This window comes from Micrasema longulum, unplaced genomic scaffold (assembly GCF_059751315.1).
Source record: "Micrasema longulum isolate JH-2025_06_02 unplaced genomic scaffold, ASM5975131v1 h1tg000041l, whole genome shotgun sequence".
Classification (NCBI taxonomy): domain Eukaryota; kingdom Metazoa; phylum Arthropoda; class Insecta; order Trichoptera; family Brachycentridae; genus Micrasema; species Micrasema longulum.
The window spans coordinates 979,786-1,006,512 of record NW_028277248.1 but is presented as its reverse complement, the minus strand read 5'-3'; the positions used below and the strand labels follow the sequence as shown (position 1 = coordinate 1,006,512).

The 26,727-nt window shown below is 30.3% G+C and overlaps 1 protein-coding gene across 1 annotated transcript in view; it reads right to left on the bottom strand.

Moving 5' to 3' along the window:
• Positions 1–26,727, bottom strand: part of dati (zinc finger protein datilografo) — a 160,652-nt gene that overhangs the window by 79,092 nt on the left and 54,833 nt on the right. The window contains exon 3 of the mRNA XM_088227227.1: positions 972–1,215. Within this exon, the coding sequence (XP_088083353.1) occupies positions 972–1,215 (244 nt within the window). The remainder of the gene's footprint in view (positions 1–971; positions 1,216–26,727) is intronic.

Genomic DNA, 26,727 nt, shown 5'->3' with positions numbered 1-26,727 from the left:
TAAAATGTTTTGAACTTACTTAATAAAGAGTAAATAAATAATAAAAAAAACACGTTTTAGATTATTTCTAGTAGGCGAGACAGTTTTAACAAGTTTCTTTATTAAAAATAAGTTAAAAGAAAATTTTGCATTAATTACGTATATTGTAATAAAAATATGGAATTATAATTTGAAAATTAACGACCATTTTAGTTTGGCTTTTTTTATAAAAAATAAAATAATTTCATCGGCAAAAGTCTTGATTGATTTTAAATTTCCCTAAAATTAAATTTATTTGAATTATAAGTATATACGTATTCTTTAACAAACATCTCTTTAGTAACACGTGCCTCATTAAAATCGCCAAATAGAAGCAAAATAAAACTTTTTAACTTCAGCGTCATCATAAACATTCATTGCAGTATTTAAAATGATATCATTTAAAAAAAAATACTTCTTAGTTTGATTTAACTTTTACCTTGTACACTATTATCGTGATTTTATATTGACTATAGGTTTTCAAACTATCGAACCTTAATATTTATTTTGTTGCGGGTAGGTTTAAGTGCACTAGATGCATATTTGGGTTTAAATATGGAGCTACCCACTGAAGCTATATAGAATAAGAGCTTTTCTTGCTTAGCTCCTGAAACAACAGTCCTGTTTATCGGTCACCAATTTTTGAGGGTCCCTGCAGTACTAGAGTCCTCATGATTTAAATTAGAATCTTCTATGAATAAATTACAACAAAAAAAACAATGCTTTTCATTAGAAGAGCAATTTACCGTCTTAAAACAAAAAAAAAACGCAAACGAATCGCGGTTTGTTCAGCAGAAAGTAATATGCTTAAATACGTTTCCTAAAGTATAACACTTTGGCTTACAGTAAAGATTCTCCTGGACTTTTTTTAGCAAATTTTACCACTAAGGATGCTGTCAGTGCCCAAGTCTTGGAAAAGAGGGTGGTAAAACCCCGTAATAAAAAATGCTTACCGGTATGGAGTCTCGTGTGTTGTTGAACGTGGCTTAGTTGCTTAAAGCGCCTGTCACAGTATGAACACTTGTAAGGTTTCTCTCCAGTATGCACTCGGATATGCTGTACGAGCTGGTGGTTGGATGAGAAGGATTTCAAGCACTGCTGGCATTGATGAGGCTTGATTTCCCCACCAGCTCCGCCTGCCAAGCCCCTTTGCAGTTCACGCGCATGCATCTGCATGGCGTTCTTGTGCATGAAGATCTGTGAACAGTTAAGGGTTAAATTAAAAACTGCATCAACATTACGAAATGAACTTAGTGATTAAGCTAACTATTGTCCTCATACTAACTTCTTGGCCCAGATTACAATTTAAAGTCAACAGAGTTATCTTCAATATTTTATGAAGTTGTTTGCTTCTCGGATAGTAAAGCTTCATTAAATTATTGTTTTGTCGGTTTTGTGGTGTAGTGGTCAGCGCGTTTGCCTACCATGCAAGAAGTCTTGAGTTTAATTATTGACATGATTGACAGGAAATATTTATTTAAAAACGTGTTTTATCACTAGAATAATTCTTCATCCCTGGACTTATACCTGAACCATGAGACTAATCATCTTTCATGTAACAAAAGAATATCAAGATAAGCTGCAATCGGTGTACCAATGCAGTACCCTATACACCATTGTGTGCAAAAAGGGGAGTAATGATGGTTTATTAAGTGAGATCAAATTTTATGAGGGAAAATTTACGAAAATTTGAAGTAAGTAGCTTCGTAGACAATCTATAATTAAATATTTTAAATAACAATTTTTCACGAATATAAATTTTTTCATACTTTAACTTTATTTTATTTTCTATACAGTTGGACATAACTCTGTTAAATTTTCATTGTCATGCGGACCCCGATCCAATAATCGATTTTTTCGTACGAAAATTAAAATCGAGTTTTCTGTAAGAAAATGTGTATATTTTTTGTTTACAAATTTAATATATCTTCGTCGGTAACCTGTAATTAAATACGTTTCGAAAAAAAACATATTAAACGTACATATATTTTAAAAGAAAATTTGATTATATTTTATCGACAATTGAAGATAACTCTGTTAATTTCTCATCGTAATCGGGGCACTGAACATCAAAATTTATCTTCATTCTTTTCTTCACTTTCACACCATGGTCAATCAGCTGTTAAAATTTAACCCAAAACTCTTACAAGCACACATCCACAAAATCTCACACATATAAAAAGTTTGAAAATTCTCATAGTTATTCACATTTGTTTTTTCTGTTAAGATTTAATTACCGTCATTAAAATACTCATATTTATAAATTTAATAAATATGGACTAACACTAAAAAAAGTGAATTATGAAAATGACAAAAATTGTTTGTAAACATTCTTCGTCTAGTTTTTAATGACAATATCATTTTTTTTTTGTAAATCATTTATTATTCATTTCATAAGTGGTCACATTACTTTCTGTATATTTTTATTCATTCAACCTATGTTTAAACATCCATATTTCTTTAATTCTTTTAAGGATAAAAATCCGAAAAGATTATTGAATTATTTCTACTACATACTAGGCAATGCGATAAAAAAAATATTTTTATTTTACACTAAGACCATTTTTCAGTTTAATCAAATTGTAAAAAATACCAACGCGGTGCTACACAAGATGCATAAATTTTTTTTTTTTTTTTTTAAGTTTTATTTATTTTGACAAATCAGTAACATACATAATTGTATTTTTGTTCCCGCAAAGCCGAAGCTTGTCTGCGGGTTACATTACATTAAAATATATGTATATATAAGTAAGTACATAGTTTAATAATAAATGAATAATAAAATGTATTTTTATGCACACTTAAGTTTCACTTGCTGTTTTTAATAATTTTTTGATTTAAAAAAAATGAATTTAGGTTATTTTAAAATTATTTATTGACAATTCTTGATGGAATTCCATTGTGATGATGTAATAACTTATATTTGCATATTAGTTATAAATTTAAAAGTCCAGTTCAGTCTGAAGATGCCCATTAGAGGGTGAAAGCGCTAATTGGTCAAATAAATAAGCGGAAGTGTACAAAGTATTTTTTAATTAATAACTTACCTATATGTTAATGTAAGTTATTACATCGTTACAAGGTGTATGGGTTAAAAAAGAGGGAGGATATCAATATTGGTGCATAAACGTTTTGTTTGTAGATCAATTAAAAGTTTTCTCGAGGAAATTGAAAAATAGGTAGTATTTTTTACGAAAATCGTTTTTGTAATTTAAAAAGAAAACCCAACGCGTTATTCGATAATTTCTTTATTCACGATTCTTTGTTCTTACTGTGGTTCAACCTTTCTTCCTTAAGTGTACCGAGTCACGGAAGAAAATAATTATAAGAAGGAAAAAGAAAGCTGAAAGAAAAATTAATTCAAAACGTTTAAAACACATTTTGCTTTCGACAGTATTTTTAAGTATCAGCAGTGTTTTTAGTTTGTCCAAATTAATGTAGAGAGGAACTTGATTTCACCCCGCAAGGGTAGAGAGTTATAGAGATTAACTTTCCTGATTCCTCTTCCTGTCTCCTACAAACGCATTACCTGATCCCACATTCCTCATCCCTTAATGTATATATCACAGTACACTTTTATTTAGCTTATAAATGCAAGCTTTATCTCCCCATAAAAAAGTCTGCTTTTAATTTATTAGTTTTTTTTAATATATGTAGCTTTTGATATATTTTATATTTTGTTTTCGTTGGTACAAAGTTTTAACCAACTCTTCTTTTGATCAGTCTGTTTTTTGGCTGGCTAGAAGACATTGCATTTAAACATAAGTCCGCAAAAGTAATTATTCTTTCCACTTGAAATTTAATCATTAATATAGAGATGAAGAATAAGTTTTAGAGCATTTACCAGGCTGTTTAAAGTGACCACTTTTTGCAGTGTATATCATAACATCACATAACTCCCTAGAGTGTAATACCTAATTCATCAGAAAATAGAAATCAAGTTGTCGTGGGACTTAAACCTTCGACTACTCTGTGAAAAAACTCTCTCAAGTCACCGTGTGGTAACTTGAGGTTACTTTACGTGAGATGACATTAATGATTGCCTGATAATAAGTGTCTCTTTTCACCTCATTAAAATTATACGTGTTCTTGCTTAGCGATCAAACTAGATAACATATCTTTCTCTTAAATGTATATTTTATTTATTTGTCTCAGGTTACTCGATATTTCGCCATATTTGTAGATCCTAATGGACAAAATGTTTCATTAAAAATTATTTAGTTTACCATACTTGATATTTTTTTATTTGTATGTTAAAGTTGACGTACTTGAAGATTGTGGTAATATTCATCTTCGTTTCCAAAATATGAATTAATTACGTGTAATAAGGAACATCAGTTGCAATTTTAAATTTAAATGAAATCATTTAATTTAGAAAATTCAAGGCAATAAAGTATCATTTAAATTATCGTTTTATAACCAATGAAGTTAAATGTCCTAAGACGGGCATCGATTCAAATCATCACATCACTAGTGCATACATTTACATACAAATAGATTGGATTAAAAGGGTTGTGCGACGTCCCCGGGTTGAATAATCAATATTTTTCTCCAGAGCTGAGCATTTTTGTTATCATTTTACTGTTTATTCGGAAACGCGTGTTCTAGATAGAATTATATGGAGGGAACTGGGTATACAAAAAACGAAGATCGCGTGACAAAAGGCATTAAAAAAACAATACTACCTACTTATACATAAAGTTTAGATTACCGATCGAAACTTTATCTCTAAAACGTGTATTTTTAAACGTGAACTATATAAAACTTCCAGGTTAAAAGCTCATTTGGAAGCCATTTTGCTTTGCGTTTAAAAATTAGGAATTCGTTCATTTTTACTGTAAAATGTCTTAAAAATTATTTGAAAATTAATAACTTAACTTTTGAATACCTAAAGAAGTCAGAAATATTCTGAAAAATTTTCGCTTTAAGGCAGACTCAAATTTAATAAAACAATAAGGTTAATTTCAAGATAATTATCGTGGAATAAATAATTCTGATATTTGTATCACGTAGTGCAAAAAAAAGTAATATGGAGCCTGGTAAAGAATTATTTTACCAATCGTCAGACTACACTGGCTCGGAAACAAACATGAAGAAATTCAGTCAGTTTTAAGATTTTTAATTTAAGGCGATAAAATCAAAAAGACATCCATTATCCACAAAATCCAAAAAAGGGTGCTGCGTTGGTTTGGAGAGCGAATGAACAAAGAAAGAACAGCTCAAAGAATCTACGATGCGAATTTTGATGGATACGAGGAAGACCGAGTCGACCGATCAGTCCAATATGCCCGCCCTCATATGTGTGTATATAAAGTGTAAAAATAAATAAATAATACCAGTCTGACGATTTCGGTCACGATAAAACCCTGGTAAAAATTATAAATGAAAGTGGAATTAAACTGTAGTACCCTATGCAGTACCCGACCGACCGACCGATCAGTCCAATATGCCCGCCCTCATATGTGTGTATATAAAGTGTAAAAATAAATAAATAATACCAGTCTGACGATTTCGGTCACGATAAAACCCTGGTAAAAATTATAAATGAAAGTGGAATTAAACTGTAGTACCCTATGCACCACTGGGTGCGGAGAGATAAATTACGATGACGACTAAACATTTTTCCTTATTGTAATTTATTGTTTTTTTTCACTTTCAATTTGTTCAGTATACTTAAAATGATTATTCTGTCAAGTGTATTTATTATGGGCACCAATTACCCTTTCTATTATAAAAGCCCCTTTGGCATATATTTGCTAATTGATCTTTTAACAAGCGCAACAATTCCATAATTTTCTTCATTACCTTCTTCGAATATTTATCTTATCAATCAGTTTTTTGTTTTATATATTTAAGATACATTTTAGACAGCCAAACGCAATTACCACTACACAAAACGTGGAATGTTTCTAACGTATTAAAATTAAACTTATTCCCACGATATTATTTTGCATGAAACAAATCCTAGGAACAAAAAATGAACAAGTAAGATTAATTTATTCAAAATCTCCCGTTCTTTTGTTCATGCGATATTTTTTGTTTTAACCCTTGATATGCTAAATACAATCTACCTGAATAAAACTAACTACCCTTTGAAGGGTTGACGCGATGTTACCTTTTCGAAGGCAATTTATCATTCGACTACGAAAGGGTTATTTTTTACGTCTTTTAATCGATGTAGGGTTAAATTAGATTTAAAAATTGAACTTAAAATTTAATGCGTATCACGATACGCTTTCTTAGCTTAGTAAACATAATATCTTTGATCACGCAAACAAGACAACGTTTTTAAATAAATTAATCTCTGATTTTACAGATAATTACTAGAATAAACAAGTTAAAGGCTACAAATGTTACTTCAGGAATAAAATGTCAAACCAACTTTTGTGTGTAAGTAAAAAATGTGTAAGCAATTATTCGTAATAAATTTGGGAATATTTTTGACATTTTTAACTCAAGGGACAAACAAATAATTCCTCGTAACTAGTTTTTTTCCTTAATTATATTAAAAGTGTTCATCTTCTTTTATTCTTTTATTTATTTATTTTTAAATCGGCTTAGTTTGATTGTCTATTAATTAACAAATAAAAAAATATGTAATAAAGCCATTTAACTTTTTCATTATAATATATTTGATTTGTGCTTTGTATAATATTTTGTGTTATTCGGTATTTTCAATCATCTATAAAAAAACATGGATTGTAGGTTTATTTAATTTTAAGGTTATTGGATATTATTAACTGAAGTAAGCAGTGTATAATCATTTTTTTTAAATGTATTTGAAAAAAACTACACAATTTGCTCTAGTCATTGTGGTGCCTGGCTAAGAAACTTGCTTCCCGCACGGGGTAAAATAAATAAAAATTGTTAATAATTATTCCCTTTCCGCACCTAATGGTACATAAGGCACTGCATCGGTACAGTGATCGCAACGTATTTTGATCATTTTTGCTACATGAAAGTAAGATCAGTCTAATACTCCAGGGGCTAGCCTAGGGTCTTTGAAACATTTCAGTGTAAATACACCGTTTAAAATAAATATGTCATGTCAACCGTGCCGAGAATCTAACCCGCAGCCTGTTGAATGGTAGGTAACTCTGACCACTACACCACGAGGCTTGCAAATATTAATAATAAATTATAATTAGGTAAATAAATATAATTCAGCTCTATAGACATATTTTGAGACGTACTGTACTACAAACTAAAAATCGGTAATTGCTCAGTAGCTAGTATTTTTAAAAACTATTTATTTATTATTTTTAAAAACCCGTCAGGGTTATGTAAGAAATATTATTTAGTCAAGTCAATGTTATGTCATGTCTGGTTAGTGAAGTCATCATGTGCCTTTTCAAGTTGATTTTAAATTTGTCTCCAGTGTAATTTTTCAAGTGGTAAGGTAAGTCATTGTGGTGTTTAAGCCCATTGTATAATATTTTTGACTGTCATCGTTCGTCTTTGCTTTTATTAATGTGGTAGTGTTGTTGAAGTCTGGTGTTTTACTTGTGTATTCATACATACCTAAACGTACTTTTTAATACATATATAGATGGCGGAAAGGCAACAATTTCTAAGCTAAGTGTAGAAACTTAACAAAGTCAATAAAGTTTTTTTTTTGTTTTTAATTAATTTAAAAAATCTCATATAAACCTATTATTTTGGCGTGATTCTCAAATAATTAAAAAAAAGTTTTTTGTTACGGAAAAAAAACTTGGCTCTATTTTAAAGTTAGCTTCACTGTAGATACATATTTTATTTTTTTAAATGTTTTTTTTTATATTTAATTATTTTTTTTATTTTATTAATTTAGAAAAACAGCAGTTCTTACATAAGAATATAGAATATGAAAAAAATACACAAAACCAGTTAAATTTTTTTATAAATATATCGAGAGAACATGTTACACAGTAAAGAGAAAAAATAATATATGAAGAAAAAAAGAGCAAGTAAGGAAGGTTTAAGGATTAAGAAATAGAGTGGAGTGAAGGAGAGGGATTTTCATAATATAGTTGAACAATTCAAAATTTTAATAGGATAATAACATGAACGTAATTAAACGAACATAAACTTGTTTGATTGCTACAAATAATTTATTTTACAGAGTTTCAAAAAGTTTTTTTTTGAAGTCACAATTTTTAAATTTTTTGTTTGTCTTTTAATATCTTTGTTTTTTACGTTGGTTTTAATATAAATAAAATTATTATACTGTTAAATTTAATATTGCAAACGGCAAAAGTGTCGTATAAAAATAAAATAAATAACAAATGATCATCATCACATAGGGCACATAGGGCACTGAATTGTTGAATCAAATTTAGCGTATCTCGATCATAATAAGAGGAATGTTCGGTAATCCATGTTCAGTTTTTAGCTCCAATTCAGGTACTATGAAATAAAATAGTATTCAATAAATATTTTAAGTTGACGTTGCTGGGAATCGAACCCAGAATCATAGGCACGGTAAATGAATATGTTAGCTATTACACAACGAAGTGGATTGAAGAGAAAGTCCATTCGTTTAAGTACTTCATTAATAATAATTTAACTCATTAGGTCGGAGTAATTTTATCGCGATAAATCTTCACGTTAACACCTTCAGTGAATAAATAAACACGAAGGTGTTGACAACGATAATGTTTAACTTCAGAGGGCTTAACATACTCGCGAAACACAGGAAGTACATTATTATCCAATAAAAAACCCGCTTACAAATATTGAGTAATCAAATGAGACCTTGAGGGGTGAATAAGCGTGTCAAAAAAAACCTTAAAAAAACTAGGGTGAAAGGGGTTAAAAAATGTTATTAAAGTTACTGGAGCGGGTAAATAGAAAACGAAAATATGACGCGTGTGATGTTGAAAAAAGTTTTTTATTTGTTTCTTGAAATTTAATTTTATAGGTTACACAAAAAATGTACAGAGCGTTCGAATGTTTAATAATCCTACATTAATGTGTTTGTGCCTGTCGGCGACCCAAATAATCATACAATTATTGTTTGTGTGAGTATACACATTATGATATTAGAGTTGAAAACGTTTTGTTATTTACACATAAATAAATGCCATGAAGGATTTTAATGGACTGTCAATAGCTACCTATCTTTTTTTATTATTTATTTAACTATATATTTTAAGGAGAATAGGACGTCTTTTTTATTTTTACATTTTAAACGAACTCAGCGGCCTTTCGTTGATTAAAAAAAAATACATAAGTAGTTTTATGTGTTATTTTTTTTTCATTATCTTTTTTGTATTCTTCAATTTATTATTCTCTGTTATTTGGTATATAATTTATTACTTTAATTTATTAATTAAAAAATATTTCTCGATTATCATTTCAGTTATGTTTTCAATGATTATTTTGTTTTGTAACTACATTAAATTATGTCTGTCACTAAATTTGTATAATTTATATTTTAATACTCATATCAAATAATTTGAATGTTATTTTTCTGGAAAATTATTCTTTGTAGTTTTTTCTGTATACTTTTTTTTTCTGAATTGTCATTCTTTTGCATCACATGTTATTGTCATTTAATTTATTTTAGTATGCATTTTTTATTATTGTTAATTATTATGGCTTAGCACAGGCACAGTCTAAAAAGTCATAATAAGTTCACGAATCTTTAAACAAATGTAATTTTGAATAAATTAATATATTCATTTGTAAATTGCATTTAGATATTCAAATTCAAAAATCCAAATGCAAAAAATATTTATAAACGTATGTATAAAATCAAAAAAACCGTAATGGAAGTTTAACACAAAATAACTAAATTACTTAGTAAATTATTCTTTATTTAAAAAAGTCCATGCCCAGGCTGAGTCTATGGCGTGTGTGAAAAAAAAACAAAATCGTGGACGAGTGAATTATAGAAATAGACACTCGATGGCTGCTCTCAGGTAAATTTTTTGAAGAAGGAAATCTAGCGGAGAAACATCCGAGTCATAGTGTAGTGGTTTGTGCATTCGTCTACCATAGTTGAGATCATGGGTTTGATTCATATGAAAATTAACATTAAAACAAAGTTTTTTTAAAAAGTTGGCTTCACTTAAAGTGTTTCATTGTCTCTGAACTAGCGTTAAAGTAATTACCCTAATTCCTGTAACAGAATATCTACATAAGATGCATTTGATTTGAAAATGCAGTGCCCCTTGCATATTCTGATGTTGAAAAAAATGTGCGTGTTTTTGCGTAAGACTAATCAGCTAAACTTACCTGAAAGAGTATCAAGGCGGTGCTCAATGCACCACTGTTTGCGAATTTTTTTAAAACGATAATGATTGAATGCAAAAACTACTAAATTACAAAGCGTAATCATAGTAAATCTCCATAAAAAATAGTGCAATCGTGTTATCAAATTGCTCGGACAAAAACATTACACTAAAATTTCACTGTAAAAAATAGAGTTTAAATTATATTAAGCCCCAGGGTAAGCAGACAAGAAAAAAATAATTAAAACCGTTTAAACGCAACGGAGTTTTTTTCCTACCAAAGGGGTAGGAAATGCGGTTTAGTGAAATAGTTGGTACAGTAATGGAGATGAATGGACGTGTAAAAAGTTGTAAAATTATACAGTGAGTATTTTTTGCTCTATTTTACTTTCCTGTCGGTGAGGGGTTGGGCGTAAAATATTTTTTTTTGTGTTGACCAATTTCAGATTCATTCATGTTTTTATTTTGGAGCTAAAGAACAAGGTTTAATTATTTTTACGGCAAATTATGAATAAAATAGCTGAATAAAAACGAATATTTCAAATGAGAGCGTGAATTTTTTAGTAATCTATCACTATCTTAATTATCTTAAGAATGTATGGTTTACGATCTGTTAACTGACTTATGCTCTTAAGTGAAAAATATTTTTTTAACAAAACTAACCGCGTAAATAAAAAAAGTTAATGTAACTTTTTTTTGAAAATATACTATTGTGAGATTTCTAATTATGGAGAAGGCTAAGTTTGCGGTGTCAAGTAGCATAATTACTGAAATCTGTTTTGGCAAGATTTATAGATGGTTTTGAATTACGCTATTACTTAAGTAGGTAGGTTTTTATATATAGTTTATTTTGGCATCAATAACTCATTTTAAATTTTTGGTGGAGATTTCGCTTTCGAAGTTCGTTTTTAATACCCTCATACGTGATCAGTCTATTATTATGAGTCATGAGCACATAAAAGTAAAATGGTGTTTTTATAAATAAAAAAAGAAGAAAAAACAACAATCATCAGACAATGTATGATAATTAGTTGTTAACTGACCAGAAGTTAAACATGGTGAGTTATAATAAAGTGTTTCAACTTACTTGTTGTCTTGTTATGTTTAAAATAACAACGTGTTATTACCCGTGTTTAAAAATGTGTTAACTTCATCATTTTTTTCATTACTTATAATGCTAATTTATTTATGTACCCATTTATACCTGAAGTAAGAGTTTGAAATATAAATTGTGGCTAATTTATTTATTCGTAAAGAAAAGTAAGCTGACGTACATCATTATTGAATACTTAAATAATTATCATTTTCATTGAGAAAATTATCTTTCAAATAAGAATTACTTACTCCTAGTTTTCAATTGAGAATAAAACCAAACAAAATATTGAAATACAATGTGCAACGAGCATTACCTCTAGGGCACCCTAAAGAAGAACTGCATTTTTACAGAGGCATTTCACCATATTGGGTATTTTTTAAACATTGTTAAGTCTTGCGAACAACCCAGGACTCATAGAAAAAGAAACAGTTGTGTGTATACAGCTTGCCCACCACATACCGCATCTGAGGACATAAGTCTCATGGCGGTGCCCACATACACGGAAAATTTGCTCGTTGTCGAACGAGAAAAGCTGCCCGAAGGGGCTCTCTGAAATCTGGTAGCCTTAGCATCTTGATGTAATTCACCACTGTAATTGGGCTTTTGAGCCTGTTGTAGTGCAAAAAAATAAATAAACAATAAATACATAAATCTTTGTGCTGAAAGAAAGTAATTCAGAAGTACATAATATGTACTTTATTGGATTGAAAAGCGAGGGAAGTGAATTCTGAGTTTAGTGTATACAGCAATAAAGTTCTACAATTCACTTTCCAATGACCTAAAAAATATACAAAACCTAAACGCACTTATAAAACACTGAAATAAAACAGTTCTTACAGCCCGTGTGACGAGTGATATGTGATGTTATTTTATCGACTTTTTATTAAAATTTTTGTGTCATAATAATAAATCATATCTCCTCATACCAGCACTTTTGCTGATTGGAAATATTTCGAACAAATAAAATATGTAATATATAAAGTAAAAACTATGTATTTTGTCATAAGTAAATAAATCCAAAAAAATAAATTAAGAAAAAGATAAGCGGATGAGATTCGTCTGATTGAATTATTTCACCTACATTCTAGGGAACGCCTGGATTAAAAAAATCTACTTCTTCATGAACCAGGTGGATTTATCAACAATATTTTTAGTTCGACCAAATTTCAGAAAGATGCTTTAACTTATTTTTTCCCTTCTCTCGAGTTTTTAGAAGTGCTCAGAAAAGAACTGCGGCCAAATTTGCGTATTGTTCCTGCGTTTTATCCTCCGCGGTCGAGGCTGTTCTCGGAGCTGGAACGAGACGCTATCGTCATATGTATTGTATTGTCCACACGTAAACGACACTCTTGTCATAAAAATACTTATAAATAAATCTAGCGGAGATAAGTTTGATTAAATCACAAGAACGCAAATAATATAATACCGTATTTTTCTGACTAGGAGACGCACTTTTTTACTCTGAAAATTTAACCAAAAAATGGGCTGCGTCTTATCGTCCGCAAAATACGGTAGCTTGTCTATGTGAGACACAAGAATGTATAAAACTAAAAAGGTCAGATCAACATATAAATTTGAGATAATATGAGGTTATTAATTATTTTGACCTTGATATATTTTTCTAAATTTTGGTAACCCTAATATTTTTATGACGTTCGCATACGAAGTCAGTAACCCAACACATACACGCGCACGGCGCGCACTACGTACACTTTCATAATACACGTTGTATGAACACGCACACATGTAATCGTTATATGCATGTGTGCGTTTGACTTATACAATAAGCGATTCCCGACCATGCCCTGCGCAATATGAAAAAGTTCAACGTCCGATTTTTACATGTGTTTATTTTGCGTATCGCATTATGTCTGCTTCTATTTATTAATAAAAACACGGCGAAATACCAAGGCGTCCAAACTTTAGATTATTAAAATAATCGGGTTGTCGTCCCGTGGCTAGTGTTGCGGACTCAAGAGTCAGAGGTGCGAGGTTCGAACCCACTCTGCCTAATATAAATATCCATTTTCTAATACGGAGTTATTTGCAACTCGTCGAAAATGGTTGCAAAATTTTCTTTGAAAAATAAAGATGGTACAAACTTTTGATTGGTCGAAATCATAGAACAACAACGGATGCGAGAAAAATTTGACATTGACTTTATTTTATATTTGAAATTAAAAAAGTTATATAAAGGTATCTTTTCCATGATTGGAAAAAAAAGTATAAAACTAACCCAAGTATATTTTTGTACTTATCAAGTTGTGGCATATAGTGTCAAAAAAATAATTAAACTCCTCTCATTTAAAGTTGAAAAAAAATCACATGCGTCGTTGTTCTATGATCCCGACGATTTGTGCCTTTGTTTTTGGGAGTTTACTGGTAGCGCAAGAGTATGTTAAACTGATCTAGTGTAAGAAATATGTTTTTGAGTTGTGCCATTGTTATTCGGGGATGCGATTTATGTATCGTTTATGTTTACAAACAGTCAGGGAGCTAAAATATTCAAAGGCGTTTTAAGTAACATTATGAAGATTATATTATTACAAAAGAAACCATGTTATAAAAAAATATTTAAATAACCATGTTAGGTTCAGATTTTAAAAAAAGGCTGTTATTATTTTATTTATTTTTTTGATCCGTCGTTTCTGTAATTAATTAATATATAGATGACTATTAAACGAGCGCTAACATTTATTTAAAATAATTTAAAAAAACATTTTCCGCAATTTATGGTGCATGGGGCACTGAATCCATCAACCGCAGCGCATTTAGATATTTTTGTTATTAGTCAGTAATGTATTCTCGTTCATTATTTTACTACGAATTAGCCAATAATAGATAGCATTTTTACCCCACACTGGGCAAATATCAAAAGCCGCTTTGACAGCTGTATTTTCACGATTGAACGCAAACAGATAGAGGTGTAAAAATGCTCACTTTAATCTACTTTGCATCCCATTTTGAAGACTTGTAATCAAATCAAATAAAACATGCATTACAATACTTCGTAGAGCAAAAAAATGAGCAATGACGTATAAACCTTTACATTAAAAAAAGAAGAAAAAAAGACATACCCAACCTATACTAACAACTAATGTATTATTGATTATAGACCTTGTTTTTTTAACTCTTGTGTGGTTGTGGTCAAATACGAGTCTGCATAGGATATAAGAATTGATATATCTCTCTTATTTATTAAAATTATGAAATTGTATTTTTTTAATCTTCAAATGGACATTTTTACATCGGTTTTAGAATGTAAAAATTATATAAATATGCTGGGTTAATATACAAAAATTGTTTATTCTTACTATACGAAGAATAATTAAACGAATAAAAGTGATGACAATACCACAATACACCTGTTTTTCTGTAAATGTAAGAAAGAGCATGAGAATATAACTTATAACAAGGAAGACGGAGACACCGTTCCGTGGCTGGTGTTTGTGTGAAAGAGAGAAAAAAAATAAAAGAAATATTCAGTCGGTTATTGGCAATAAGCTAGGCAGGCATATTTTTCATTTTTTATTTATTTTGCTATAAGAGGGCTAAACTACATTATATTTTTTCATAAACTTAAAAAAGAAGTTAGTTATTCAATGGTAGTTCTTTGTGTTTTTTTTTTACAAATGTCTGAAATTTAGAATATTGTCTTTTGCTTAAGATTATACGATGTTGCATCACCGTGAGTTAAAGGATTTTGTAACACTGCCTATTAAAGATTAATAAAAATATTACACGAACGTCATTGGATTATGAAAATAGAGGAAGTAAATTCTTCATTGACTGGGATTATACTATTGATTGTACATGATAAATTCGAATGATAAGAAAACATTTTAACAATCTAACGTAACCAGATCTGTAAATTAAGAGTGACAGTGAGCGCACTCCCTCCACATACCCGAAAACCGTTTTAAAGACTTTGGACCTTCCTATGTTTTTTTCATACTAAAAAACTTTTTTTGGTCGATAAACGAGTTACTTATTAAATGTTGGAATTTCATAATTTGCGATTTTAATTAAATTGAACTCAACTGCTTTCAATGTCCCTTCCATAGCAAGTTTGTAAAATACATACAATGCTAATTTCGGATATTGTAGTAATTCCTTATGACCATATTGTAATTACGAAAATGGTAACATAAACATACATTAAACTGACAAATATGTCATTTTTACAATTGGATTCACTGTCGACGGTTGTAAGCTCATGTCAAACACAATTGAAGTTTTAATTTTTGCCACCACGCCTCTTGTTAAATTTCAGCTATTTAAAAAAACGTCATTAATTAAATGTTATAAACGTTGCGTATTCGATCATTTTTAATTCTCATTATAACATAAGGTCAATGCACTTATTTATGATATTGTTGATTGCAGTAAGTACTAAGTATTCGCTTTTATGGTAGCGAATCCTAATACAGACATAAATAATTTATAATAATAATATTTGGATGATTTGTAAAGCGCCTTTTTTGTAAAAAATCACCTCAAGGGCGCTTTACTATTGTATATCTAAACACACATTCAAAATAAACTAAAGTGATATATTATATTTTCAGATTTAAAATTGAGGGTATTGTTAAATAGTGGAAAAAAGTTTTTTGTATAGTAATATAATGAATTCAAGTTTTTGATTTTTAATAAGATAATAAAATATAAAATTCTATAAAGTATGTAATGTTTTTCAAATAACATTATGATAAATGTAGGCTACGTATGAAAAATCGAAGCAATATATAAGAACCTGCTGACAGGTTCCATGCTGACAGTTCAGCAGAACTTTAATTTTAAGACTATTGTGTAAATATATTTTTTTTAAATGTTCGAATGAGTACAAATGTCAATATTGTGTAGTAAATATTACATTAGACTATAAAACCAAATAAATAAATTGAATTTCGACTTTCACCACTTACCATTATATTAATTTTTTTTTCAATCGGTTTTGGAGCTACATAATTACACAAGTCTCTTTATCAAATAATAATAAAAAAAATATATGTGTTTTCGTATGATTTACCCAAATATTAAATTTTGAGGGTCATTTTCAACGAGTTGTAAATAACTCACTATTAGAAAATGGGAATCAAATTTTGTTTTTTTTTAACCAATCAACAGGCTTAAGTAAGCCCCAATAGTTGGCATTAATGAGTAGTACTTAATCTAAACATTCTTAAAATCTACTTAAATTAACAAAGTGTATAATTAACAAAAGGTATGTATATAGCATAATCTAGGCGGAAATGGCAAGAGTGACATCGCAAGTCAAGAAAAACAACACCGCTTGCTTCTTAAATGCCTGCCCTTGCTGTAGGAACACACCTACAGTACCGTTTAGTGAGATTTCGTTCACTGTTCTGAGGATCCTTGGCAGAGGGAAAAGAATCCGATGTCAGTTTTATAATTTCCCACAACAAAGACATGATCGGTACGCAAGTTGCGGCGAGGTACATTAAGGTTTATCTGAGCAAGTATATCATGGGCATCTATACAGTTAGATATTAATTTGTGCAAGAATATCAAACTGGCCAAAATCCTTCTGAATTCTAAACTAAAGATATGAAAGTACTGAAGACGATCATAATTAGGATACCAAATTATAGAATAAGATTTAAACAAACTACAAACAAATGATTTAAATAATGTATTTGCAATTTTTGGGCCTTTGAATGGCTTAGATATTCGCAAAATAAATCCACAGATTTTGGACGCTTTCTTTGAAATGTGGTCAATGTGATCCCAAAAGTATCCCAAGATCTCGAATTGTCTCTACGTTCATTAAAATTGTGTTGTCGATTGAATAACTGAAAACGATCTTATTTATTTTTCTCTTGAATTTTATAGACATTCATTTATTTATATTTAAAAAGAAGTCGTTTTTATGACACCAAGATAACAAAGAATGTATGTCATTTTGTAGTTTAAGACAGTCATCAATTGATCTTATAATTTTGAATATTTTAAGGTCATCTGCAAATTAAAGATATTCAGAAAATTTAATTTTTAAAGTAATATCATTTATAAATATCAGAAAGAGTAGAAATCCGAGGCTAACCTATCCTAATCTTATACCAATCTAAATCCTTGTTGTATATATATATTTACCCTAAGTTGGGGTAGAGTGGGATTTGAACCACGGACCTTTAATCCGTGAGTCTGAAACACTAGCCACAGGACCACAACCCCCTCATACATCGTTTTACCACACATTTGCCTGGGAGATCGCATTTTGACAGCATTTAACCTACTTTTCTCATTATTTTTTTCCAATTCCATACTTCGCTCCCATACATGTGAGTTAGCACTAGAACTCCACTGTGAACTGTTAGCTTTACCTTTTGCGATATACTGATTGTAAATGCCTAATTATTATTAAACTGTACCTCGATAAAGAAGCTTGTGTTGATTTGAAACCGGTCGGTAGAAAAAAAAAAAAATGTTGTAATAAACAAAGTGTGTTACATATATTTTATTATAATGACTAACCACAAACATAGTGCTTCAAATTTAAATTTTAAAATAATATTTATTTTTTAATCTATGAGGTCAGTGATAGTTTGTAAACACTTGTATTTTTCGCTATCAATAAAAATAACATAAACAGATAAATACAAATATCTTTGCACATATACGATGAAAAATAAAATTATAACAATATTGACTGTATAATGACTGGCCGTGAACTGTATGCAGTTAAAAATAAAACCCAGACGTACAAGGATTTTTCAGTTTATGCGCTTCGCATGGACTTCTAATACGGAGGTATCCGAAAGTGCAGATGCAAATAAAAAAAAATGCAGAAATTTATTCGTTTTAAAACGTACAAAAAAAACACATCATCATCATTATTGACTTTCTGCCCCTAATGGTACATAAAACACTGCCTTCGTACACAAAGTGAAGCGTATCATGATGATAAAATCATCAGTCTTGCGCCTCACGTACCAGTCGAGGAACTATTATATATTCTAGTCCAAAAACACCCTTTAAAATAAATATTTCACATCAACCATGTTAGAAATCGAACCCAAAACCTCATGCATGGTAGGCAACAGCTGAGCATTACACCACGAGGCCGACAAAATGTATTCATGTAAGGTATATTTCTCTGTGTGCAGATGTAAATGATAGTGTTGTGTGTGAAATAACACCAGCGGTGATATTCCAGATGCTCTCGCGGCCGTAGAAAACACTTTTATCTCGCGTATTTTTCACGTAAATACGTCACGCCACGTGGTGAAATAATAAGCGCGTTTCCATTTTTCTAATAATTACTTTTGAATTTGTTTATTTTTATGCTTAAGTTGATTTTTTATACAAAATTAGGTATTTTGTTAAAAATTAGGTTACTGAAATTCTAAATGAGCATATGAAACTAATTATTCATTGATGGCACTTTTTTATTTTTTTTATAGATAAATGCTATTTTTAAGTTTTTTTTCAATGGTAATTATACAAAACCTAGTTTGCGGAAACTTTACACTAAATTGATTGTTACAAATACCATACCAATATAATTTACGTCTTTTTCACAAAATGGTGTAAAAAACAAAAAAAATTTTCATCTTATTTTTTGTTATCACCTTATTGATAATTAGTGGAAACTGGGTGGGTGTTATCTTTTTGTAATTGCATTCTCCAAATTAACGTATTTCCTCATAAATGCATACGGTGATGGTAAAAGGTGAAAGTCTATTTTAGTATTTGCGTGTTGGTGTAGTGAGTGTCCTGACGAAGAGACTAACGCGTTCTGAAATAGATAGACATGAAAAGTCGGTAAGTAGTTACTTACAAACTAAGTAATATTTATTGTATGCTCATATATTTAATGTATTCTTAAATTTTCTTCGTTTGCGTTTAAAATCATCTATTTTTTGCGCAAGACTTTTGAGCTGTATTCAATAATACGATGCATGCAAATTTATCCCCAATGACTCTTTGTCTGAATAGCTTATATGGCTTAAACCAATCGATTACCATACTTTTTCAATAAATAATTCACGAAAACCTTCCTTGGGCCCTTTAGAGTTTGTTTTTTGCGAATAAGGTCACATTAAAAATACTTTCAACCTAAAAGGTTAGCAGCCAAATGCAAATTGAGTAACAAAAAATTGTAAATCACAAATATATTGTAATTAATTCTTGATAAAAAATTAAAACAGGGCATTACATCAAGAAATTGTTACTTTAAACATAAATAAAATATGCAATATTTTACTGTCCAGAATACAGTTCTGTCCGTGGAATATAACATTCACACCATTTCGACTCGATGGCTGCTCTCAGGTTAACAGGATGTTTACCGGCGTGTAGATTTATTTGACACGAGACCCAATTACAGTGGCGAACAGCTTATAACACCCAGGAATCTAACCCGGAATCTTCCGTGTGCGAATCAAGCGCCTTAGTCATTACACTACGAAGGTCTTTACTAATATAAAAAACACTTACGGTGCCCATTGTGATTATTTATAACGTAACAATTATTTGTCATTATTTCCACAGCGTATCTCAATCATCTGTTACGTGAAGGTAAGATGATTATTTTTACGCTTCAGGTACCAGTCCCGAGAAGAGAGAAATATTGTATTGTATGAATATTGTATTGTATACTTATGAAAAAATATTTTATGTGTTGTCTCCCGGGAATCTAACTCAGTACCTCAATCCAGGTAGCCAAAAGCGCGAACGACTTCACTACAAGACAGACTTTTCTCAACTTGATTTCCTTCTTCAGAGATTTTCACCTGAGTTTTCAATTTTCATTTTGGTTCTATTTCACACACAACTGGATGTTTTACCCGCTCAAACACGGACTTTTTTATTTTATTTAACTAGCTCTTCTTTTTAGATAAAAGACAAATAAATTCTGTGTTTTTAAGGGTCCTCGGCATGGGTCGCCTTAGTAAGGACACATTATATTATTTTTTTTAATACTGTATATAGCCCAAAAAAGTTATTTGAAAATATATTGTCAATGTGCCAGCAATATCCGTTAAGTGAAAAAAAAATTAACAGATAATTAATTTAACAATGTACCTTTTGACGATGGATTATTTTTGTAGACAATTTTTTTATTGATAATAAAAGTAAAAAAAAATAATCTTATTTTAAAAACCTATTTTTATTCCTTTTCTTACCTCGATTCCTTTTTTTCTCTCCTTTCAGGCTCATTACCTGATTCCACATTCCTCAAACATAATGTAATTTTATTTAAGTTGATATGTTCAAGCCTTATATTCCGATTAAAAAAAGAACTTTTATTGATAATTAACTAGGTTTTTTATAGAATGTATCTTTTGATAAATATTTTATTTTTTGGGACAAATTTTCGAACAATTTCTCTTTTAACCAGTCTGTTTTTTGGTTAGCCGGAAGACATTGCTTTTAGCAATGAGTCCGCCAAAGTACTCATTCTTTTTACTCGAAGATTTCATTACATAAATTACATACCCTTTGTTAATATTATTTTCCTGAAACAAAGTTGTGTAATCTTAATGAGAAATTAAATATATTTAAAAAACAGAAAAATCAACTTTACTTAAAACCAAATAGAAAATTTTTGCAGGCGCAACGACGATATTAAGTTTTTTGTAAATAATTTGTACACAATTTTAGTATGAAAGGTCTCTGAATAATATTTAAATTGCGTACATCGCACACCATGTATGAACAATTTTATAAACAGATTGAATTGTATACGTCAGGCATATTATGTATGTAGAAGAACTTGTCATTCTGTATTGTGGTAGGTCCTGTGAGGTTGTCGAACCCCACTCTTCTAAGGGGCGTCAAAACATCTTAACAGTAAAAAAGAATGAAAAGTATTTTTTGCTTTCATTTTCTAGTAGTATTTTGTAAATCACGTTTATCGTCACTTTTTCCTCAAAGGAACTACTCAAATGGACATATTTATTTATTCATTCATTTTAAAGAAACAAACAGTCGACAATAATATAGTAACATTAAAAAAATACAGTTTAAAGACAGACCAGCAAAGTTTCTAAATAAGAATCATACATATTATTAAATTGTGTAGCAAAAAAGCGTGCTTTTATGTGCATTTGTATGAGAATAAGTGTAGATGTGTGTTTGTGTGTATTAGTGTAGGAGAAAGTGTTCAGGTGTGTAAGTGTGAGCATCATTAAATAGTAAGTGGGATCGTATCGGAGCCAGAAACAATGAGTCTTAATTTATTTTTAAATAAATTAAGGGGCGTGTATAATATATCAATAGATGAAATAAAAGCATTATAGTTAGGAGCAAAAACAATAGAGGAAAGAGTGTTGTGCATAGTTAGTGCTACAGACTGGCAGATGGAATAAATAATTATTTCTTGTCACGCGAAAGGGGACATTAAGATTAATTTTGGAGAGTAGGTTAAAAGAGTCTACTTTATTATTTAATAATTTATGTAAATAGCATAATTCAGATACAGTGCGTCTATTTTCAAGGGTAAAAAATCCGTTTTGTTTGGCAGATTGGCTGTAAGTACAAAGCGTTTTATTGTTTTTATAATCTAGTAATTTAAAAAATTTATATCATATTTCATAACTGTATTTTTTATTTTTTACATTTCTCTTCTGATGACCATCGTTTAATATTTTGAAGTAAATCTTTCTTGACGAACATATTGGGACACTTTTGTTCCTAGCTGTTTTTCAAAAGAACATTTTTTTTAATGTGACACACGATTATGACGGTAATTTTTCATTATTATTGTTTGTATATTTTATTAAGTACATACACATTATTTGATATACCATAATACTTTTTAATTTTAATTTTTACCTGTCATGTTAAAGCCCTCTGGGCGTATGTAGATAATAAATAAATAAATAAATATTGCTTATTGCAAAAAAAAACACACTTCATTTAAAGATATAAAATAAAGTATATTCGTGTACACGAAATTATAAATATATATTTTTAAAAAACAGCTGCCACTCGAAAAAGGTAGGTAGTAAAATTTTATTTAAAAAAATGGAAAAATGGATATAATTCATATTTAAACTTTTCTTTTTATATTTTTATTGTACATTGTTTTGTAGAAGAATATATAAATAAACGTATATATTGTATTTAAAATTATGTGGGTATGCAGTCACTATTTTTTCAGTTTGTTAAAATTGCATTAAAATCACAATTTTTAACAAGTGCAAAAAAAAAATTTTTTTTATTACCATTTAGTTATAATATTTTTTGTTTTATTCAGCCCTGATATCATTAGTAAGTTTATTGACACATCCAACACATGTGTGGCTTAGAATGTTATTTTTTATATCGTAACACGACCTACGACAATGCTCGATATTTGCAGTACATTTATCTTATTATTTTTTCTTATCTATAAAGATAAGAAAAATTGTTTCAATACTTACCTAAATACAGTGAACTGTTTACACGATGCATTGTCACAAGCGCCTTAAAATAGTATTTTTTTAATTGTCTTTCATTTTAATTGTTTTTTAAATATTGTATTGCTTTGACCTATGGTGGGGGGCACAAAAGTGCAGAACGTAAAACGAAGATAAGTTTTATCGACAAAATTAAAAAAGTTGTCAGATAGGTTTAAACATATATAATAGAGAGTGGCTAAAATATTAATTATGTAAATGTTGATGGATGCAGAAAACGAAAATGTCAGAAAAAGACGAAGCGTAACATTTTTTGGTACGATACCCTACCGATGTCACGCCATACACACGCCGCGTCTCTTCGTTCTAGTAACGAGAGAACCCTTTTAATACCCTGTCATCGCTCTAATTTTCTTGCCTCCTCTTTTACAAACTACTGGCTACTAAGCCGCTCGATTTTTTTTTTGCACCGCAACAGGCCAGGAGGCTAAATTACAGTGGTGAATTACATCACAGAGCACCCGGCTTTAGAAAAATCACATTTTATTTTTTGTGTTCTCACCGGGAATCGAACCCGGAACCTTCCACTACGGGTTAATAAGGTTAGGTTAGGTGTATACAATAAAAGGTGGTAAGCTATTTAAAATAAAAAAGAAATAAAAAAAGCTTAATCAGAAATCATAAGGGTACAAACTTCGTGGTAAAAACGATTGTACATATGACTGAACTTTCTCACGCTCAAAAAAAAGTTGTGAATCCATTTCATTTTGTTCGAGTATTGTGCAAGCGTATTAAGAATAATAAATAAAATCACGTAACGTAATGTGACTTGACTATAAAACTATCTGATAAAATGCGTTTGTCGCTATTTGCACCTGATGATGCTATAGGGTAAAACATTGGTAATCCAAATGCAGTTTATCTCGATCATATGTCACATGATCGTTAGGCAATCAGTCTTACGCTTCAGGTACCAGTCCAGCGACAGTAAAATATTTTAATATGAAACTACCTTCAAAAAGCATGATAGGCGAACGCATTATCCATTGCTTTAAATGGCCGATTTATCCACACTCGATTTTTATTGTCAAGATTTTTACTTGAGTCCAGCCATCGAGTCGAAAGCACTCGTCCTATGGCTCTGGTTCAATAGTTATTATTTATTTATTGCGTTCCGATTAGAACAAGACTATACTTTTTTTAGTTAGAATATTCTGATGTCCTCGGGGACACTGCTTGAAGACGCCGAAATGACCGGTTTTCAGAAGAAGATTAATCCACGAACAAATTTTTAAAAGGTACATATGCGCCCTAGCAGTACGATGGTTTTATATTTGAGCAACTATTTTCTGTGAGTAAAGTTCTGTGTGTGAAATAGAATCAGAATCCTGGACGAGTTCTTTAGACTCGGTGCCAATACTTGGATAAAAACCGTGACTAAAGAGATGAATCCGCACCAAAATAGGTTGATGGGTTCAGCTACTATACTTCCGTCCTGGATAAAATTCCGGGAAAAGTGGATCTGAAATGTTGATTTTCAAGGCTTTTAAAAACGCAATATTATTTGTTTCCTGGACTACCTCAAAAAGATTGACCACCGTTTTTTTGAGAAGAAGAGAACTAGAGACTAAATACGCGGAGTATTTTTAAAAATACGTAGCTTTATTAAATCAAAGCGCAGATAATACGATGACGCTGACAAAGCTTAATAATACAAATGGAGCTTAGTTTAAAAGTCCATCAACAATTCAAAAAAATAGTAAAAAGCCTTGAACTTCCTCATTAGTTTACCAATACATTGCCCTATGCACCGCTGGGTGCAGATAAAATATGCAGATTTTTTTTATTGGTCGGTTGGAAGATATTGCCGTTGGATAAAAAGCCCGCCGATATGCAAATATAACTGTACAAAAAGGAAAATAAAAAAATAAAAGAACGTGATAAAGAATAGTGATAATTTTTCTTATTTTATTCACTTGAATAAAACACTGTTTATCTAGTGTGTATTGTTCCTTGAACTAAGGATATGACAGATAAAAAATTGCAGATAATTACAATTATCTTGGATACCATATCAAATGAACACCCTTCACTTTGCCAATGGACTCTGCTTACATGTGTAAAATCAACAAATAAAATATTAAAAGTATAATGTGATATTGTATCCACAGAAAAACATTTTTTCTTTTTAGTTAAATAATTAATTAACTAACTAACTAACTAACCATCACGCCATTTTCCCAGAGGGGTAAGCAGAGAGGGTAGAACGCCACACCACTCTGTCCTGGCACACTTCCTTTGCTTCCTTCACATTCATACATCTTCTCATGCACGCACGTCGATTATTCCGACTTTTCACATGACCACTTTCAAGAATTTGTTGTACTTGATCATGCCATGTCTTTCTCGGCCTTCCTCGACTTCTACAACCAGACACATTCGCATCATAAATCTTTTTAGCCGTTCTTTCATCATTCATTCGCTCCACATGACCGAACCATCGCAAAAGACCTTTCTTAATTTTGTCGATAATGCTTAACTCAGCCTTGCATTCTGCTCTAATTTCTAATTTATGTTTTAAATTAGATAGTTATTTGCATTTTCTTAAAATAGTTAAGATAATAATAAATTTTTTCATGCAACTAAATATGTCATTTTTTAACAAAAACGCAAACGGAAACGTAATAATGCTTTTATTTTCATTTATTAAAAAAAAAAATCTTTTTTGCGCAACCGCCACGTCACTTAAAAGCATATAAAAACATTTTTGTTATAGTTTTAATTGCTATGTGTAACCAGGGATTGTATTTAAAAATAAAAATAAATAAAAAGTCAATAGTTAATGGTAGAAATGTGCTATTCGTTATAATCTTTGCTAATACGCCTATATTCTGTGTACTGCTTTTGTCTGCGTTATTTTAACTTTGAAAAATCATCAAAACTGTTTTTGAAATAGTTGACCGAACTGTAATGGACAACTAGGCTTGTCAATTTATTCCAGTCAAAAACTACCCTGCTGGAAAGGAAGTTTTTTTTGGGCTACTGGCTGTAGATTTTTTATGATTTCGCCACAAACTCTAAATAATGATATAAAATTATTTCATTCGATTCGGTTATATTTTATTTAAGAACTTGGAGCTAGGTCATATTATGCCATTTTACTTTTCACAAAATGCATAACACGAATCTCCGTTGCAACGTGCCAGACAACGTATTATGCAGTGTCCTAGGTCAGGTTCGAATTTAAATAAGAATCAATTTGTTCCTTCGTGGTATATAAATAATTCGGACCAAATCAGCCTATGGCGGATAGGGTTGTCAAATGTAATATATTGAGTAATCAGATGAATGAAAAATAAACAAAAAAACTGCATGACTAATTGTTATAGAAGCGGAATTATCTGACAAATTAGTTAATTCATTTAGTATAATTTAAACAAACTAAATCTATATTTTTGTGTTTCCATTTTTTTTTGGTAAAAGCACTCTCTCTAAAGACCTAAAAAATCGTTTTAAAGACTGGGGGTATTAAGTTTTATTCATACCAAAAACACTTTCTGCTTCCAAAAATCCAGTAGTGTTATTTTTGAATTTTGATTTCGATTTCAATATTTTTTATCTCCAGTGCTTTTATTACCCTTTTCAGTGTGAGAATGCAAAATTTTATGGAGGGTTTATGTCGGATCTTGCCATTCTTTTTCATGTTTAAATTTCCTTCCTGTTAAATGTACCTATAGATTATATTATAAATTATTTACATCATAATATGATCTTCTTTTCCTTTTTCTATCCTTTATATTTGAGCACCGTTAGCTCTCAATTAGTACCTGAAGCGTAAGATTGATCATCTTACCTTCATGTAACATATGATCGAAATGCACCGCATCTGGTGTAATGCGGCGCCCTTTGCGCCATCGGCTGCGGGTAGGGATATAATGAGATGAGATAATAATGGTTTGAAATTTTTGTGTCTAGTCGGAGAAAAAATACAGGTTGACTTGATGGCTACCTTTAGTTTAATATCCTGAAAAAC